The following is a 19516-nucleotide window of genomic DNA, read 5'->3' as shown; positions in this document are numbered from 1 at the left end:
TCCCTCTCTCCCTTCCAACCTTGTACTAGAAAAGGTCAATATTTGACACAGATATATACATAAAACTATAAAATATATAGTTCCATATATTAGTTCTTTCTCTGGAGGTATATAGCATCTTCCTTCATAGGTCCTTTGTAACTGATCTGAATATTCATATAATTTACTCTTCCAACAAAATGGCTGTTACTATACATACAATGTTCTCTTGTTTCTGCTCACTTCATTCTTCATTATTTTGTGCAAGTCTATCCATGCTTTTCTAAGATCATCAAGGTCATCATTTCTTATAGCATTGTATTTCATCACAATCATATACCATAACCTGCTTAGCTATTCCCCAAAAGATGGGAATCCTCCCAATTTCCAGTTCTTTGCTACCACAAAGAGAGCTGCTATATTTTAGAACATATAGGTATGGGGTTTTTTTCATTTTTTTCCCTGATCAGCTTAGGAAACAAACCTAATACTGGTAATGTTGGGTCAAAGGATATATACAGTTTTATAACTCTTTGGGCATGATTCTAGACTGCTCTCCAAAATGATTGGATCAGTTCACAATTCATTTTAAGAGTATGTTTAAGAATCCACAAAAAATATATGAAATGCTGCCTTAATAGCAAAAAAATATCTAGTAAGCCAAGAGTGAACATAATATGCAATGGAAAAATATTAGCTGCATTTCCAATAACAGGCACAAAGCAAGAATGCTCACTTTTATTTTGCATAGCATGAGAAATATTAGTAATTAATTGCCTCTTAGAACTCTTAGTTTCTGTCTATAAAGGTTAATTCAAATATTATCTCTTATACAGGATTGCAGGATCTAAATAGATTTAGAGCTAAAAGCTATCTTAGAAGCCATGAAGTCCAGTACCTCATTTTACAGTTAAGGAAACACAGACATGGAAGAGTTAGGTGATTTTCCCAGATCAACAAACATAACAAGTGGCTGAAGCAGGATATGAATCCAAGTCTTCCTGACTCCAAGTCCAATGCTCTATACCACTGTCTCTGTAATGAAGCCTTCCCTGATTTTCCCTCTCCTAAGTCTCCCCCACCCCAAAATTATATATCTCATATATAATTGTGTATACATGTTTTCTCCCCTCTGTAGAATGTAAACTCCTTGAAGGTTGGAACTATTTTACTGTTGCCTGTATCCCCAGTACCAAGCACTGTCCCTGCAATAATAAGCATTGTAATGAATACTTGTTAATTGATTATAATAATATAGAAAAGAATTATTAAAAGAATTAACACTTCAAATGAAAAGGGCTAATTATTTTCAAGTGAGATAATGCTATATATGTAGAAAATCCATGCATTTCAACAAAAAGATTTTTTTTGAGTTATTAGAGACAAGATTATTCTAACTACATTAAAAAAAAAAAAACATGCACATCAACACACAAAAAAAGACAAAAATAAAAACGAAGAAGGGCATCACGAAAAGCTTTCCACCAGAAATGGTACAAATGGATAATCTCGGAAGTAAGCCAAATTGTCTAGGAGGCTGAGGTGCAAAGGGAGTGAATTCCAGGCATGGCTAACATCCTGGGGAAAGGCATACCAGAAAGGAGATGAGTCCCAAGCACAGAAAACAACAGGCAAGCCAATTTGGTTAAACAGTACAATAGTGCAAAAAATGATGTACATATTGTGCCATAAGAAATGATGAACAAGAAGACTTCAGAGAGGCCTGGAAGGACTTATATGACCTGATGCTGAGTGAAAGGAGCAGAACCAGGAGAACTTTATGCACAGCAACAACCACAGTGTGTGAGAGTTTTTTCTGGTAGACTTAGATTTTTGTAATAACACAAGAACTTCTTACCAAAAAAAAAAAAAATCCCAATGGAGGATCTCAAGGCAAAATGCCTGCCACACTCAGAGAGAGAAATATGGAAGTCACTCACATATTGTAGCAGATCATGTTTGTGTATGTGTATGTGTTTGTGTATCATGTTCTGATTTGTTATATGATTTCTTTCATTTATCTTAGTCTGACTACATAGCATGACTATAGTGAAAATATACTCAATAGGAAAGTATATGTAGAATCTATACAGAATTGTATGCAGTCGTGGGGAGGGAGGGGGGTAGTGGGGAGTAGGTGGGGAGGGATAAAATCGCAATTGTATGGCAATGATTGTTAAACATTACAAAATAAAAAAAAAAATGATGTACAATGAAGCCAGAAATGTGCTTGTGATTGCTTTCAATGCCTAACAAAAGAGTTCTTTTTTTATTCTAGAAGCAATAGTGATCCACTGAAGCTTCTTGGATAGAGAAGTAATAGCCAGATCTATGCCTTTGGAAAACTGTAGCAACTGTGTGTAAGATAGGTCAGAGAGGAAAGAATAGAAGACAAGAGTAGTCAGTTACAATTGTCCTGGTAAGAGCTGATGAGGACCTCAACTAAAGTGGTGGCTATGTGAGGTGTGGAAAAAAAAAGGGATAGATGTAAGAAATGTTGTGCATTTAATCTGACAGAACTTTTGCAATTAATTGTCTATGAAAGGTGAGATAGAGGAAAGAATGAAGGACAAGTAAAACAGTTAGCATAGGTGATCCGAAGGATAGTGACACCCTCAGTTCTGGTCTGGATATGTTGAGTTTGAGACATTCGGGTGGAAATATTTTACACGTAGTAGGCAATAAGAGAACTGGAAGTGATGAGAAAGGCTAGATATAGGTAACTCAAAGAAGCTAAAAAAAATCACTGAGAGCAATCTGTCTCATAATTTTCCCCAAAGTATTATTCTGCAACTGCAAAAACCTAGAAGCAACTTAAACATCCAAGAATAGGGAAATGTTTACATAACTTATGGTACTTTAATATAACTGAATATAATACAATTAGGACTAGAAAACACAAGGAATTTAGGAAGATCTTTATGAAATGAAAAGTAAAAAAAAAAAAATCACAACTGGAACTAAGAACCACTACCAGTAAGAGGAAAAAAAATACAGAAGAATGAATGGAAAAATAATCCTGACAGAGACTTGGAGGGGAATGACGAAGTAATATTTTATGCACTGAAATTAAATGTAAATACTTGCAAAGTTTATTCAGTCTCTTACAAGGTATTTATTAAGTACCTACTGTGTAGCTAAGCACTGCAGATCACGCCCCTCCCCCCACAATCTGCCTTCCAGGAACTTGCAGCCTATTGGGTAGAAAAAATACATAAAAAAGCAAATACAAAATATATAAAAAGTAGACACAAGGAGGTGTGGGACACTAATAACTGGAGGCAGGGGAATCAAGACAGATTTCCCGTAGGAAGCTATGCTTTGAAGGAAGTTAGGAGTTGGATTTTAAAAGGCAAAAAGGAGAAGGACTGCCTTCCAGGTATGAAGGACTGCCTTTGTTGAGGCATGGAAAAAGCAAACAGAATACTGTACAGAAACAGGGAATAACAAGCAAGCTGCTTTTGTTGTTCAGGCATCTCCTATTCTTTTTGACCCCATTTGGAGTTTTCCTGGTTTAAGATATTGGAGTGGTTTGTTATTTCCTTCTCCAGCTCATTTTACAGATGAGGAAACTGAAGCAAACAGGGTTAAATGACTTGCCAAGGATCAAACAGCTACTGTCTGAGGCCAGATCTGAACTCAGAAAAAGGAATCTTCGGGGACTCCAGGTGCAGCTGTCTATCCACTGCCCCACCTATCTGCCCCACCAGCAAGCTAGTTTTGTTCAAAGAGAACGTGCGAGTAATGTGCAATAAACCTGGAATGGTCACTGGGGGTCAGATTTTAAGGGGAATTAAAAGCCAAACTAAGCAGTTTATATTTTATCTTGGAGACAAGAGGGAAGCAACTTGAAGAGAGGTAACACTTTTGCTTTAGGAATGTAAATTTGGTAGCCACGTAGAGAACAGTTTAGTGAGAAGAGAGACAGGAGACAGGAAAATCAATTAGGAACTTAGTGCAACAGTCCAGATGAGAGGTAATATCCAAAATATTGTGCTTAAATTTAACATTGTTTATAATAAATCATTTAAAATATATATGCATAACAAACCCAATAAGTGTTTTAAATAGCTTTTAAATACTTCAGTCCATTCATATTTTTTTATTCATACTTTTAAAATAATTTTTGATGTATTTTCACTTTTTTTCTTAGATTACAGATTTCAAAGGAGAAGCTATTACAAAGAGAAAGATAAAGCACTTGTCAGTTACATTGCTGAGTCCACTTTTGTCTAGGTACCAGGCTGAGCTAGGAGTCTCTGAGACTTCTTCCAACTCTTGAGATTCTAGAACTCTGTAAGGGGCCAAATATAAGATGAAAATTAATAAGGATAAATTTTAAATCCTACATTTAAACTCAAAACCTCTAAGGGCCTATTCAACTCTTGAGAATATCTCTACAGAACAGTCTGTAACTTTACATTCTCATCATCAATACATACTTTAACCTCCAATTTACTGAAATTACTATCTCAAATTCCTCATTCTCATCTCCACAGCAATTTAAGCTGAAGGTCCCTTTCTTCCAAAAAATCCCTCACCCTTTTTGTTCTATGACAATTCTCCTATCACCACCATTATTTATTTTGCTGCCTCAGCTTTCTATTCTCATGTTCTCTGATTTAAGTCTTTTCTTAAGCAATCTGCCCTCCCTTCGTGAATCTCATTCATCTCAAAGAATCATCACTTCTACAAGGATTAACTCCCATATCTATCACCTCTAAAGTAGTAGAATGTAAGCATGTCAGAGGCAGGTACTATTTTGCATTTTGCATCTTATCTTTCACATACCAAGAACTCAGAAAGTATCTGTTGGATAGGACCAACTCTCTCCCCAGTTCTTTACACAGGGACAGGGAACTTTCAAGTGCCTATTGAAAAAATGGGCATCTGTACATGTATGTTACATTGTACTTCAACCTGTCTAAAAATCGATTATGTTTCATCTTTAAAAGTGTCTCTCTGACTTCGCTATTTTTATCAAAAGCACTACAAGCATATCACTTATCCAAACTTACAATCTCAGAGTCATCTTTAACTTCTCCCTTTCTTTCCTCTCTCCTCCATATGAAATCAGGTACTAAGTGGTATAGATTTCTCTCTCCTTAATATCTTTCTATTCCATGCCATGGGCCACCATTCAGAGGGCTTCATTACATTTCATTTCAAAGTGTGATGAACACCTGATTTCAAATCCTGACTCAGACACTCATTAGCTATGGCAAGTCTCTTAACTCTTGGGGTCAGTTTCCTCATCTGTAAAATAAAGAATAATAGCACCTACTTCACAGAGTTGTTGTGAGGATCAAATGAGATTAAGTAAAATGTTTTGCAAACCTTAAAGCACAATATAATGCTAGCTATTATTATTACTGCTACCTAAATTGAGCACCACAAGTTCTTTCTAGAACCCCCTGCAATCTATGCACCCATGTTAGATCAATCTTTCTAATGCATAAGTCTGATCATGTTAATCAACTGCCCAGAATTTTTCAATAGCTCCCCACTACCTAAAACTAATGTCCAAACTCCTTAACTGAACATTTCCTAACATATTTTATGGTCAAAACTCAAATATATACTCTCTGTACAGATTCCACATTCCTTGAACTATGCCTTTGCTCATGACACTCCTAGACTATCCTCCTTTCCCATCTTCACTCATTAAAAATTCTACCTAGCCTTCAAAACCCAGTTATATATACTGAAAAGAGGTTTGCCTAAAGTGTAAGAAAGCCTGAGTTATATAACCCTAGCTCAGTCATTAAAGTCCCTTCTACCTCTAACATGCAACATCTTAACGATTTTGAGCAAGTTACTAAATCTTTCTAGGTCCCAGTTTCTTCATCTGTTAATGAGAAGATTGGGCTATCTACAATCTCTAAGGTTCCCCCTCTTGCCCAGTTTTAGAGTTCTCTAATTCTAACATGTACGGGAATGAAAAACATTCAGGAATTGCAAAAAAAAAAACCCAAGAAGCCAGGGACAAAGGTAGAGTGGTAGAATAGAAAAAATACTGACTTCATAGTCAGAAGACCTGGGTTCAAATTCACCCCTCAAAAGCCTAATTTTTTTGCTAAGTGTAAGTTGCTTAACCTCCCTAGGCCTGGTTCCCCATCTATAAAATGAAGGGCATTTAACTAGAAAGCTTCTGAGTTCCCTTTCAGCTCTAAATCTAAGATTCTGTAATTTATAAAGTGAAGACCTAAGGTCAAACTTGTGAGTCCATTGTCTGCATAGGATAGAAAAGTACTAAGAGATTTTTTTTTAATTTCCACTTTATAACTGTAACACATATATCATCCTGGAAAAATGTCTCACAACATGTTAACAGCATATGTAAACAGCAAAAAACCTGAGGTACACATTAGCTCTTAAGGTGATCCAAGTCTAGGTCTAACCATGTCATCTCTCTTATTTAATATCTCCAGTGGTTCCCAATTGCTTCCATGACCAAATGTAAAATCTTCTGTATTTTAAAGCCTTCAAAAACCTGGTCCTGTCCCACCTTTCAGGTCTGCTTACACCTTACTCCACATACATTATGATCCAGAGACACTGGTCTGTTGTCAACTTGCTGTTCCCTAAGACCACTCCATCTCCTGACCATGCCTTTACACTGACTGTCTCCCCCATAGCAAACGTGCAAAAGTTCAGTCCTTGAAATCTTTGCCTCCGAACTTCCCTGGCTTCCTTCAAGCCACAGTTAAAATCCCCAAAATGATTTGGCTACAAGCACTAAAAAAGAGAACTTAAAAGAATCCCAGCTTCTGCAAGAAATCTTCCAGATCCCCATCAAGGTTACTGCCTTCATTTTGAGATTATCTACAATTTACCTTGCATATATCGTGTTTGTACATAAATTTTTTGCATACTGTTTCCCCTATCACATTGTAGGTTACTTGAGGGCAGGGACTGGTTTTGCCTTTCTTTATTAATCAACAACACTAAACACAAATGCCTGGCACTTAGTAGGCACTTACCAAGTGCTTGTTGACTTGAAGTAATTTTTAGTGATAGATGCATAAAACCACTTTTTCTATAACTAATAAATGTTTTTCCATATAAGTAAATTGCAATATTTCCCTACCATCCCTAAAATATCCAATTTCAACTCAAAGTCATTTTCATCCATGACTGATAGTTGCAGATTAAATATGAGAACTCAAATAATCCCTGAAATTCTCATGTGAGTTGTTTATAGTTAAGGAAATATTTTTCATGTTCATAAACTTTTAAACAATGTTTCATCTCACTAAACACACATATATATGTGTATATGTATATATATATATTAACTAAGGCAAAATTAAAATACATCCTTCAGAATGAAGTTTGAAATTTTCTATGGCCAGATCATGCCTACATTTTTTTTAAATAAAAGCTCAGCCAGGTGATTTGATTTAGGCAACCAGATACCCAGCTGGCTGTCAAACATCTGTTTGCTTCAGTTCAGCTGCATAACATAACAAATCTTAAGGGAAAGCTTCTGCACATGAGCAGAAATCCTCCTGCTTTGGCAGAATGCTCACACCTGCCTGTCAACTAGCACGTGTACAGATTCTGTCTAAGCCTGTATCACTGACAAGACTGTGCTATATATCACTATTAGTTAACACATCCAGACCTGAAGAGTAAAAAATTGGGTTCAAATTTCCAATGTACAAAGGTCATATAACTGTAACTGGTCTATTAATTCATTGCCATACTTATACTGCAAATTTCTCTCCCCCAGGTCTACCCTTTGAAGTCCTTCTCATTCCCTCTAATACAGATATCTGCCTCATCCATAAAGCCTTCCCAGACATGCTCTCTGCCTAATCCCAGCATAAGAGATCTTCCCCTCCTCAAACTTCTCATAAGACTTCTTTAACTCTTCCTTTTATCAATTACTTATGTACAGTGCTTGCATCTCCTTGGAATTTAAGCTCCCAGAAAGTAAAGTTCATCAAAGTTTGTATTCCCAACACACCATCTTAGGCAGTTGGTGATTAACATCTGGGGGAAAAATGCTCACTTAAATGCTACATTTTAATCACTACTATAATACCCTCCACCCCAATTTCAAATCATTTCACACTTAAGTGTTATCCCAGAAACTGAAACAGCAAATATCAAAACAAAAACTAGACTGGCCAAAAATTTTCAATTACAAAATGACACAAAATTAATCATATGTCCTTTAAAGAAAAATTCTCTAGTACAGATGTTAAACTATTAAAAATTTTTACATCACATTCATCAAATTTTTAACTGATATTGCCCATTATTTCAAACATTTACTTCATCTAAAGTCACACAAATAGATTTTATAGTTTCACTTCCATGTAAGTACCAAGCAGTAATAAATTCTGTACATAAAACAGTGCTCAATAAATAACATTAAAGGTTAGTTCTTCCTTCCTGATCCCTCTTACCAGTCATTAGTCATTCCCTTCATTATCTTTTTCTCCCAAATCCTTTCCCCTTAAAATTTCTCTATGACTGTGGAGAGTATCACCATGCTCCCAATCCCCCAAGGCTTACAACCTAGGGGACTTCCGCAACTTCTTACCCTCCACCTCCATATCTGTTGACAAGACATACTGATTTCATTATTGCAACATCTCGACTGTCCTCTTCTCTCCTGGTACTGCCACCACCCTCTTGCAGGTCCTCTTCTCCTCACACTTGGTCTACTGCAATAGCCTGATGATTGGTCTCCCTTGCCACAAGTCTCTCTCAACTCCAATCCATTCTCCATTCAGACACTAAAGTGATTTTCTTAAAGCAGAGGTGGAACTATTAGCCCTACTCAATAAACACTAGTGGCTCCTTATCACCTCCAGGATGAAATTCTTATGAAAATCTAAATCTACTTTCAAGTCTTCTTACACCCTGTCCTGTACTCAAAGATCCAGTGACACTGGTCTCCTAGCTATTCCTCTTACAAGACACTCCATTTCTCAGCTCCTAATATTCTCAGTGGCTGTCACCAGTGCCTGGAATGCTCTTCCCTCATTTCCACCTTTGGACTTCTTTGGCTTCCTTCAAACCCTAGCTAAAACCCCACCTTCTAAAAGAAGCCTTTCCAGATCTCTTAAATTTAGTGTGTTTTTTTGGTTGATTACTTCCTATTTATCCTATGTATAGTTTGATGTATACAGTTGTTTGCATGCTGTCTCCCCCATTACACTGTAAACTCCTTGGAGGCAAAGACTATCCTCTGCCTTTTCTTTAAAGGTCAACACTAATCCAGGGTCACCTTCAGTTGTCCTGATCTATATGTTGCCACTGGATCCAGAAGGCTCTGAAGGAGAGAATGAAGCTCGTAACTTGGCACAGCCCTGCTGCACTTAAATCCAGTACTCTTGCAAGTCAAAACATCACCTTCCCATAGTTATGGTTCTCTTCAAGAAGGAAGGTCAAACAACAGTACGTTGCCTGAAACTTAGTAGGTGCCTAATAAATATTTACTGACTTGACTAATCTCTAGGAGCCCCACACTTTCTCCATATTTCAAGAGTGAGAAAGACCAGGTTTTCCTTCATTACTACTCTTAGTCTGCTCAACACTAAAAAAAATTAGTTCTATTAAAGCCTATGACTTTTAATATGGTAAAAGTCCCTAACTTTTTCCTTAGCATGAATTCTCATTCAATTGAACAATTTTGAATAAGACATTCTTTTAAGGGACTATTAGTTTTATCAAAATTTTTCTTAATTAACTGAAAAACAGGTAGTCATAACTTTTCATCTAATATTATATGATAAAATAAAAATTAATATAAATAAATTGTACACTATATACAAATGTTGTTCCACCTCTGTTTTGAAAACAGCAAATGACAGCATGGGGTGATGTCTTGACTTGTGTATGAATTGGATTTAAGTGAGGCAGAGTTGCCCAAAGTCAGCCTCACTCTCTTCCAGTCTTCAGAAGTCCAGTGGCAAGAGAAAAGTCAAGATGCTCAGGAAGCAGTAGATGACCTTGACAGCATCAACATCTGACCAAGCTCTTAATCATTCCACAGAGGCTGCTTTCAGCTGCTTTCATGACCGTTGGAACAAACTGTTCTCATCTAGCCATTTCACTGGGGGGTAGAGGAGGTGAAACTTCAAATGTTCAGGGGAGCCATCTCCCTCGTCACTGACACATTTGAGGCCCATCAGTTATCCTCAACCTGGTTCACTTCCTCTGCTGAGGGAATTTCATCAGGGTGTGGCTGCTGTACATGCTATAGCTTCTCGGAGCCACAGGTGGGAACTGGGTGACAGGTGGACACCAAAGGTTGTTCAGCTGCCCAGAAAAGGGCTAGAAAAGCCCTCGAACCAGAGGTGTTAGTTCACCCTGAACACCCTACACATCCCAAAACTTTATACAAATAACTTGTAATCAAAAGTAAAACATTTCAAGAGTCAAAAATGAATGAGGATTTAGAACCACATGAGGGTTCCACTCATTAGCAGATAAAATACAGAAATAGTCCAAGAGACCAAAAAAAAAGACTTCACAAATAACACAGTTTAAAAATAGAGTACTTCAATTTTTCAAATAGTTTCAAATTGAGGGAATCTATATAATGTAATAAAACATTAACTACTTTAGGAAAGGTTTAAAAGCTAAATTCAGCTTTGTAAAGTCACTCGAATTACCTCATTTTAGGGCTTCCTACTCCACCTCAGTTGACAAAACCTCAAGTTATTTTTCACACACCTCTTCTACTGGGTTACGTGACTCACCACATTACTTCCTTTAATGCATAATCAGCACTGCAACACAAAATATTCAGCTGTAAAAATATATCAGTATTGAACCAGGTGCTCATTTTGATGGGGTTAGTTTTCCAAATTTAATGTGTAAAATAGGACAAGTTTACGTAATTACGGTAAAATTACATTTAAGCTTTAAAAGATCTCTAGTAGTCAACCACCAAGGGTAATATTTGATTAGAGTGAGTTTTTAAAGTGTAATTATTTTTGTAAATCTAATAAAAACCAATACCAAACCAAAAATCTTAACACTTGCCTAGGCACTGATTTTTTCATTTCAATTTCAATTTTAAAGGAATACATTGTGGTTTCCCCTCAGGAAATATTCCATAACATATGTGTATATAAACTTTTCTAAGGCTCCATTTTCATTAGCAAGAATGACTATCAAAAACCTTCCACAATAAATTCATCAGTGTGGTAAGAATTCAAAAGAGAAATGTCTTAAATCTACATAACTAATTACACATAAGAAAAGGTCAAACAAGAAAAACATTTAGAAAAAATCAATGGTTTTTGCAGAGCTCTACTTTTATACAGCAATCAAGATACCAATTCATTTTAACTATTATCATTCATTATTAAAACAATTTAAATTAGAAAGACCATCCATTTAAAGTACAAAATAATATAGGATACAAAGTCAAAAGTAAAACTATCTAATAATAACATAAGCCAACTCCCTCATTCATAAAATCTTCCCAAGACTGACTTTACAAATACCACAGAACAGAAATAAAACTCCTTCAGACAAAAGAGTGAACGCTATGCTGAAATCTAAATAAAACATTTTCCCAAAGGTTGAAGAATCTGTAAGAAACATCCCCAGCATCCCTCACCCATCCGTTTGCCTAAATCACTGAAGACCTAACTATAAATGATCAATCTAACATAGGATTTTTGCCAGCAAATACACTGAAGTAGAAGTGCTTTAATAAGTAGCAAGCTAAAGGATGAATAACCAAGGCTTCCTGCTCAGTAAATCTTGAGACACCATGATGTCATTCATGTTCAGATCATTTTTTACAGACCTACCTATCTACTAGACACTTACTGTGTGACCCTGGACAAGTCACTTAAACCTGTTTGACTCAGTTTCCTCATCTGTAAAATGAGCTGGAGAAGAAAATGGCAAACCACTGCAGTATCTTTGCCAAGAAAACCCCAAACAGGGTCATGGAGAGTGGGACAAAAATGAAAAAGCAACTAAACAACAACCACCATTAGAGACTGAACTGAGATCACCAATACAGGACTAAACAGTCACTGAAAGGTAATTTTCAGCTACTCCAGATGAACTGGATCTGAACTTCTGACCTTAAAGAAAATGTTTTTAGAAAATGAGTAACATGAGCTACTACTTTGCCCAGGTAGACTATTAAATTCTACCCATATAAAGAGTCCAGTATATGTTTTAAGACTGATCAACTTCTTATAAAATATATGACACTTAAGCACTCAACAGATTTAAGTGTAATCTAAAGCCTTCTTTAAACGTACTAGTAGGTTTAAGATACTGAGGCAAAAATATCTACTAACACTGTAATGACAAAACTGAACTAAGAAAAATTTAAGTTTAGCAAATGATCATTTATATAAATTCCTAATTACAATCTTAAATTGTGATTTAAATTCTATAAAATAAAGCCAAAATTTCAAGACACAAGGGAAAATGGGAAGTAAAAGGAGATAGCGCTATTAGTCTAGAAAAAGAGCCCCATTTTTCTGTAAGTAAATAGACTAGTCCTTAAATTGTATGCCGTGCACCAATTAAGTAAATAACAAATTTCCCCTAAGGTATATCCCTAAGCAAAAGATAAAATACCAGAAAAGCATAGCACTTTTATTTTTTTTGTAAAGTACTACATATCCTAAAGAATGCTTGTTGGCTTACAAGTAAGTTTGTTCAATGAATTCTGTTTCCAAAACAAAAATTACATTCAAATGCATTACCTTTGAAACAGTATATGTTTCAAAATTTCATTCTCATTTTTAATGTTATAAAACTGCTAAAGGAAAAATTTACCTTTAACTCCTATAATAATCTAAATTCTCAATATAGATTACTAATCATTTGAGCTGCATTATTAGTTTTGAAATTGAAAGACTCATTTTCTCAACCAGAATTGAAACCTGAGTTATATTAATTTTACTAAAGACAAATTTTGTAGTTAATAAAGTCAGAGGGCTTGAGTTCAAAACTCTGCTGTACCTTGTGATCTTCAAAAGCTCACTTCATTTCTTAAATGATTTTATGCTGTCTTCTTTTAAGAGACACTCATAATCAATGTTAGTTTATAACATAGTTTTTAACAAGGTGCTAGCTTTATTGAGAAACTTAACCAGTACAATTAAAAATCATTCTACTGTGCCCGTAAGTTAAAGTAATACTTGAATTAAAAGCAGCCTTTCCACTGATAGCTTGAAATGTACTATTCTCTTAAGTACTCAGTTCAAAAAAAAAAAAAAAAAAAAAGGACTCAGACTCAATAAAAAGATGGGTCTAGAAAATGCTAATTGCTAACCCTATGCTGCAGTCATCCAATGATGGTTACATCTTTGGGACTCCAATGCTGACATATCCAAAGAAATTCACTTTGGAGTCAATCTGGAAAAGAAAATTGCAAAGTTTTCTTATGCATAAGTAAAACATATTCTCATGAAAATGTTTTGTAGTGGAAGGCTAAGTTGAAGCAAAAGAATCATATCCAAAAGATATGTAAAAGCTAAAAATAAATACCATGAAATGAAATACATATTAAAAGACTAGTAGTGAAAAGAGGAAAAACTGTCACTATCAAGTTCTCAATATATATTTTTCAAATCCAAGAGAACTGATTAAATAATAACTGTGTCTAAGGTCTTGCAATTCTAAATTCAAGTACAGACAACCTGTTAAACTATCCCAACAGACCAAACATACTATATATGCAATGGGTGGTCTCAGTTGCATAACAAAAAAAAAATTCTGAGGACTCAAATTCTGAGGGCTTTATGTAATATTTTCAAATTAACTATTGAGTTCACCTGAATAAGTGTGTCATTAAGTCTAATTTACAAATGTAACCTGTTTTGCAGGTCCTGTTACCTTCTTCTAATCATAACCAAAACTTAACCTCAGTTTTAATATGATTCTGTGACTGAAACAGCTGTACGTGAGTCTCTTCGAGTGGTCTTTATTAATAAACAACCACATTCAGGGCTAGGCCAAAAACAAGTGTTAATTTCCTTCTTTTCTCTGGGAACACGCACATGATCAGCCTCCACCCTATGAGCAAGAACTATGCAGTCATGGACAACAGGAACCTAACTTCTACCTACCAAACCCTCCCCCCTTTCTATCAAACTATACACTTTGACCTGCCAAAAGATGGGGGAGGGGAAGGCGGAGTCTGTTACGCACTTCTCTGGCAACCAAAAAGCATACAATTGAGAACAAAGAAAACCACACCTTTTCCATTAAAAAAAAGTTAACAGGCTCTCTTTTCACTGCTATCTCTAAACTCCCACAACTAAAAATCATGGTATTTACTTTACACTAGCCGTTGGCAACTTCGCAGTTTTCAAACCTACTGAGGCAAAAACCCCGAGAACCATCACGCCCTTTGAAAAGTGACAGGGGTAGGGAATTTCGGAAAGTTAGTGAAGCACACCAAAACAGCTACCAGGTTGTAGCTAAGAGAGCCTTCATCAATTCTCCACGAGCCCGGAACAACTTTCCATTTGGCGGGGCGGAAGGTTAAGAATCCTTTCCCGGGGTGCGTCTTTTACCTCTTGATTTTACCTGGCTTTTAACACATTCTGTACGATCTGTTTTCTTGCCTCCAACAGAACGCTATTTCTGATTGCAATACTGAGTTGGCAGGTTGGCAACTCCCTGGTTTTTCATGAGATGGAAGCAAAGGGATCTGGTTTATCTTTCGCTTCCTACACTCAGCTGTCCACACCCGCAGATAAGGCAGAAATTCCAATCCCTGAACCCCAGCCCCGGGGTCCACCTCTCCGATCTATATACACGATTCCCGTTAACTTGTAAGCTCCTCTAGTGCCAACCCTGGGGGAGGGGGGAGGGCCAAGACTGGAGGGGGGGCGTACGTGTTTCTCAAAAACGAGATAAAGCAGGGTGCCCTTTCCGGTGCCAAGAAGATACAGGCACAAAGAGGGGAGGAAATTAGGAAAAGTGAAGAAAAATTTTCCTAGAGGAGCAGGTACAGACAGAAACAGACCGTGGCTAGCAGGTAGCCGAGGATGGAGTAAAGAAGGACCATCCCACAGGTCGGGTTCAGAGAAGGAAACCCGAATGGGGGAGGGGAGGGAAGGGAACAGACAGGGGTCTTTTCATGGGTGGGGCAGAAAAGGGGAAACCTCGAGGGATTGGAGGGGTGGGGGAGGGGGGAAGCAGGTGAATTCTATGGATCTCCGGTCCTTGGGACAAAGGGATAGAATCAGAAACGTGGGTCACTTTCAGGGGTGGAGGCAGGTAGAAGGTGACACCCGGGTCAGGCTCTCGGGAGAGAAGGGGAAAACAAAGTCGGCTTACTGAGCTCTAGAAATAGGGGAGGGGGGGTAGGTTTCGGGCAGAGGGGAGGGCTAAGGGAAAGGTGAAACTCGGATGGCGGGTTGGGGGAGGGGGGGGCTGGGTCCGTTCCCAGGGAGGTGTGCGGGGAGGCAGTTTCCCGATGGGGGAGGGGAGGGGGCGTTGGAGTCCCCGCCCCCCGCGGCCGGGCAGGGCGGCCGGGGCTTCCCGGCGCAGGCAGGCGGGCGGGCGAGGGAAGGGGGCGGCGAGAGCGGAGCCGCGCGGGCGCGGGGGGCGGGCTCCGGCGGCGCGGCCTGCGGGGAGCCCGGGGTCGCTCACCTCGGTGGGCTGGCTGATCTCGAACAGGTCCAGCCGGTTGGCGTTCCAATGGTTGATGATATCGCCCAGTTTCCGCCGCTCCTCCTCCCGGCTGCCGGCCGACGACATCCTCCCGAGCCGCTCCGGCCAACAACGCCGCCTCTAAAGGGCTGCGGGCTGTCGCCTCCTCCCCGGGGGGCCGGGCCGGGCCTGCCTTCGCCGTCGCGCCCCCCCGCCGGGGTCTCGGAGCCACCCCCCTTCACTAGCGCCTCCCGCGGGGCCGATCCGCCGCCGCCGCCGCCGGGGGCTTAGTCCGTCCCGCGAGGAAAGCTCGCGTCCCGCCGGCCGCGAAGGAAGGGAGAAGGAGAAAATAAAATAATAGAATAAAAGGGCGAGAGCCGGCGGGGAGGGGGCGGCCCGTCGGGCTCCGGCTCCGAGGTGTTCCGAGCTCGGGGCTGGGCGGCTGGTCCGACGTCCGCGCGCCGCTCTCGCTCTCGCTCTCGCCGGCGCTGCGGCCGCCGCCTCCACCCGCGCGGGTGCCTTGTCTCTTTCTCCCCCTTCCTTTTCCTTTTCCCCCTCCCTCCCCACCCCTTTTTGCCCCGGTGTGTGCGCCTCTGTGTATGTGTGAGTGTCTCCCTCCTCCGGTGTGTCTTTCACGCATACACATACACACAGCCGCACACGCGCTCTGGCTCGCGCTCTCCCGTCCCTCGCCGTGCGCGCGCGCGCCCGCGCCCGTCCGCCCGCCGCCTCCCCCCTTCGGCGCGCGCCCGCCCTCCAGTCACCTCCCCGCCTCGCCTCGCCGCGCGCGCCCGGTACCTACGCGCTCTGTCCACTAGGTGCTGCTGGCAGGGAGCGGGCGGGCGAGCAGGCGGCATCTCCTCCTCTTCCATCCCCCTCCGTCCCTAGCTCGCCCCTCGCTCCGGCCCGGCTGGGCTTCGCCATCCTTCCCCCACTGCCCAACGTTGGCGCTCGGGGGTGGGGGGTGCGGGTGTCGATCGCAAGCTCTGGGGAGGGCGATGAATGAATGAATGAATGAATGCCAGAGGAATAAAGGGAAGGAGTAGACCCTTTCCACTCACCCTCCAGCCCCTCGCCGGAGTCATTTGTTCATTTTTAAAATCCATTGTAAAAGGCTGCCTCGCTGTTGGAGTCCTACCAAGGGTGACCTTTGCAAAGTTCTTTCCTCGAGGGAGGAGGAATACTTTTGCTCTATAATAACGTTTAGAAGAAGAAGGGGAGAAAACAACCACACAGCCTCCCCCTTACTGTTTTGAGATTCCCCCCGGCTTCCTGTTGTTTCTCCAGTCTCCCCCGTCCCCTGCCTACGGTGGTGGGGGGAGGTCTTCCCGTACCTGAGGGTCTGCCTCCTGCGGGGATACGCCTCAGGGGCATCGCACCTGCGGAGACTACGGGCAGGTAATGGAGCTGCTGAGCGCGAAGAGGGAAGACGTGTCTCCTGGAAAACATCTCAGTATCTAGTGGGCTTAAAAAACCTATCATTAATTTCAGGAGTACTTTGGTCCTTTTTTCTGTTTATCTTTTCATAATGCAAGAAAAGTTTTGCCACAAGGCTCATTCCAGTAGGCTGCCAGCACCTTGGTTAGGTCTCCAATTGGAGATCAAATCTATTTCTTTGAACAGAAAGCACTGATCTTTAGCATATCATGAGTAGTAATAATAGTGAAGTATTTTTTGACAAACTCTCCTGATTTTCACCATTACTTATTCTTCTGTAGCCTAAAAATAGTTTATCAGTCTTTGAACTGATGGGATTTCATCTTTTTTTAATGGGGAGGAGGGGAAGGGACAGGGAGAGCATTTTATCATCCCTGCTGTTTTTTGTCCTGGGTTTTCTTTTCAACTGCACTAGTACAGTAGAGCTATAGAAGGGAGCTTTTCAACAGAGACGCCTGAGGTGTTGAACGGGTGCCATGGGGAATGAATTCTTCAATAGATCTCTAGTCTCCTTTCTCAAAATTAAAATGTGGTGACTTGCGGAAAAGCATCTGGGTATCGCTGGCACCTTCATGTTCTAGCATTCTGTGGCTTTAAGTACCCCAAGGTTCTTTAGAGCCTAGGTTTTTATTATGCAGCTCCCGAGAAGTCAAACTGCCTTCTACCCCTCACCCTGTCAAGGGCACTATCAGATGAATTCTGTCTACTAAAGTTGCATTACTAATGAGAGGAGAAAAAATGGTGGTTTCTCTGATTCGACACTAAATGTGCTTAACTGTCAGGAGATTATTTATAAAATCAGAAAATTTAATATACAAGATCAATATGCAACTCCACAGTACATTCTTCTAATGACTGATTAGAGTTAACATGTATATAAACTGTATATACATTGAAACATATATGTATGCAAATAAATTACAAACAGGAAAATATGGGATGTTCAAGTCCCAAAACATCAATTTATCATTAGTTTTTTAAAAAGCTACTTCTAACGTATGATATAGCTATGACTCCAAAATCAGAAAATATCTACAGAAATAAGGATATCTCCCACCTATAGGCTTTGTAATTTTTCAGTGTTTAATAATTTTTCACTAATAGTCTTTAATATTTCTTAGATGATAATAAGTCACATACTAATAATGATACCAAATATAAGGTGAAATATAGGGACTTGTGTCCATCTCTGGTTTTTCATTATATTTCTTAAAACATAAATGATCAAGAAATCACCTCTTAAAACATTACATCAGCTATTACACCTATTACAACAGCTTCCTGATTGGTCTCTCTGCTTCTAATATTAACAAATCTACCCTCTTCAAAAGCCTTCTATTACCTTTAAACTTCTCAGTCTCATGTTTAAAAACTCTCAGATCTGACACCAATCCAAACTTGTTTCACGTTACTCTATATGCAATAAGGATACTAATTTATTCTAAATATTATTACAAATAATTTGTATAATGGTATAATAATAGTATCTACCTTCCAGGGTTTTTGTAAGGATGAAATGAGATAATACTTGTAAAGCACTTTGCAAACAGTAAAGCACTATGTAGATGCTACTTATTATTATATAAACACTGTATGGTCTAACTAAACTAACATACTAGTGCTGACATTCCATCTCTCTTCCTGTCTGGAGTATTCTCCCTCCTCACTTCCATTTTTTAGAATTCCTAGCTTTTGAATCCCAATTAAGATGAAAAGTCACAGAGAAATCCAGAGTTCACACATGTATTCCTGCAAAAAATAAGAGAGCACCAAACCAAAAAAATAACCTAGAAGTCCAAAGAGAACCTACATTAAGCACTCTCATTCAGCCCCAAACTGCTGAAAAATGATGTCTAGAAACCTACAGGTGCCAGGAAAGGAGTCTCTGCAGAAAAGTCATCCTAAGCACAAGTTAACAAAGAGTCCATCACTGCAGAGTTGGAGATAATACAGGGGCAACTGAAGCTTAAAGCAAACTGTTCCCCATATCAAGAATCTAGGGTAGAGAGCCAGCAGCACTCAGACCAGGTGCCCCAGGGACACCACAAATTTGCAGTACTCTGATCTAAGCTTCCCCAGAGTGCTCAATGCTAACCCAGATGACCCAGGGAAGTTTGAAATTTGGAAGCACTTGGAGCCCAGATATGTCAGGGCAAGTGAAAATGAACAGTAAGAACCCAGAAAAACAAGATCTAGAACAAATAATGCCTGGAAAAACCTTCAAAGAAAGCAAGAGGGGACAGGGTCTCGCCCTGGGACAAAGTCCCAAATCAGGAATTGAGGTTGCAGATAAAAGTAAACAGAAGAAAATAGCAAACAATATGAAGAAATAATATGGTTCCAAAGAGGCCCAAGAAGCAATCCCATTAGAAGAGAGTAACTACAACTCCAAGCCTCAGAGAGAAAAATAGTTTGGCTACAAACACTCTGAAAGAGAACCTAAAAGAAATGAAGCAGGAGATAAGGAAATTATAAATAAAATCATTCTGGAGGA

The 19516-nt window shown here is 39.5% G+C and overlaps 1 protein-coding gene across 24 annotated transcripts in view; it reads right to left on the bottom strand.

Moving 5' to 3' along the window:
• The window catches only part of AFDN (afadin, adherens junction formation factor), a 179154-nt gene extending 162892 nt beyond the window's left edge, over positions 1–16262 (bottom strand). For 14 of the 24 annotated variants that reach the window (XM_072643890.1, XM_072643902.1, XM_072643911.1 and 11 more), the window contains exon 1: positions 15586–16227. In XM_072643890.1, the coding sequence (XP_072499991.1) occupies positions 15586–15693 (108 nt within the window). In that variant the 5' untranslated portion in view covers positions 15694–16227. Of the gene's footprint in view, positions 1–10613; positions 10731–14514; positions 14781–15585 lie in introns of those variants that run through there. The other 10 variants (XM_072643891.1, XM_072643904.1, XM_072643895.1 and 7 more) reach the window with 3 other exon arrangements.
• Positions 16263–19516: the final 3254 nt, after the last annotated feature.

Source organism: Notamacropus eugenii, chromosome 2 (genome assembly GCF_028372415.1).
Source record: "Notamacropus eugenii isolate mMacEug1 chromosome 2, mMacEug1.pri_v2, whole genome shotgun sequence".
NCBI classification, from domain to species: Eukaryota; Metazoa; Chordata; class Mammalia; order Diprotodontia; family Macropodidae; genus Notamacropus; species Notamacropus eugenii.
Note: the sequence above shows the minus strand (reverse complement) of the source record. Positions and strands in the feature narration are given on the sequence as shown.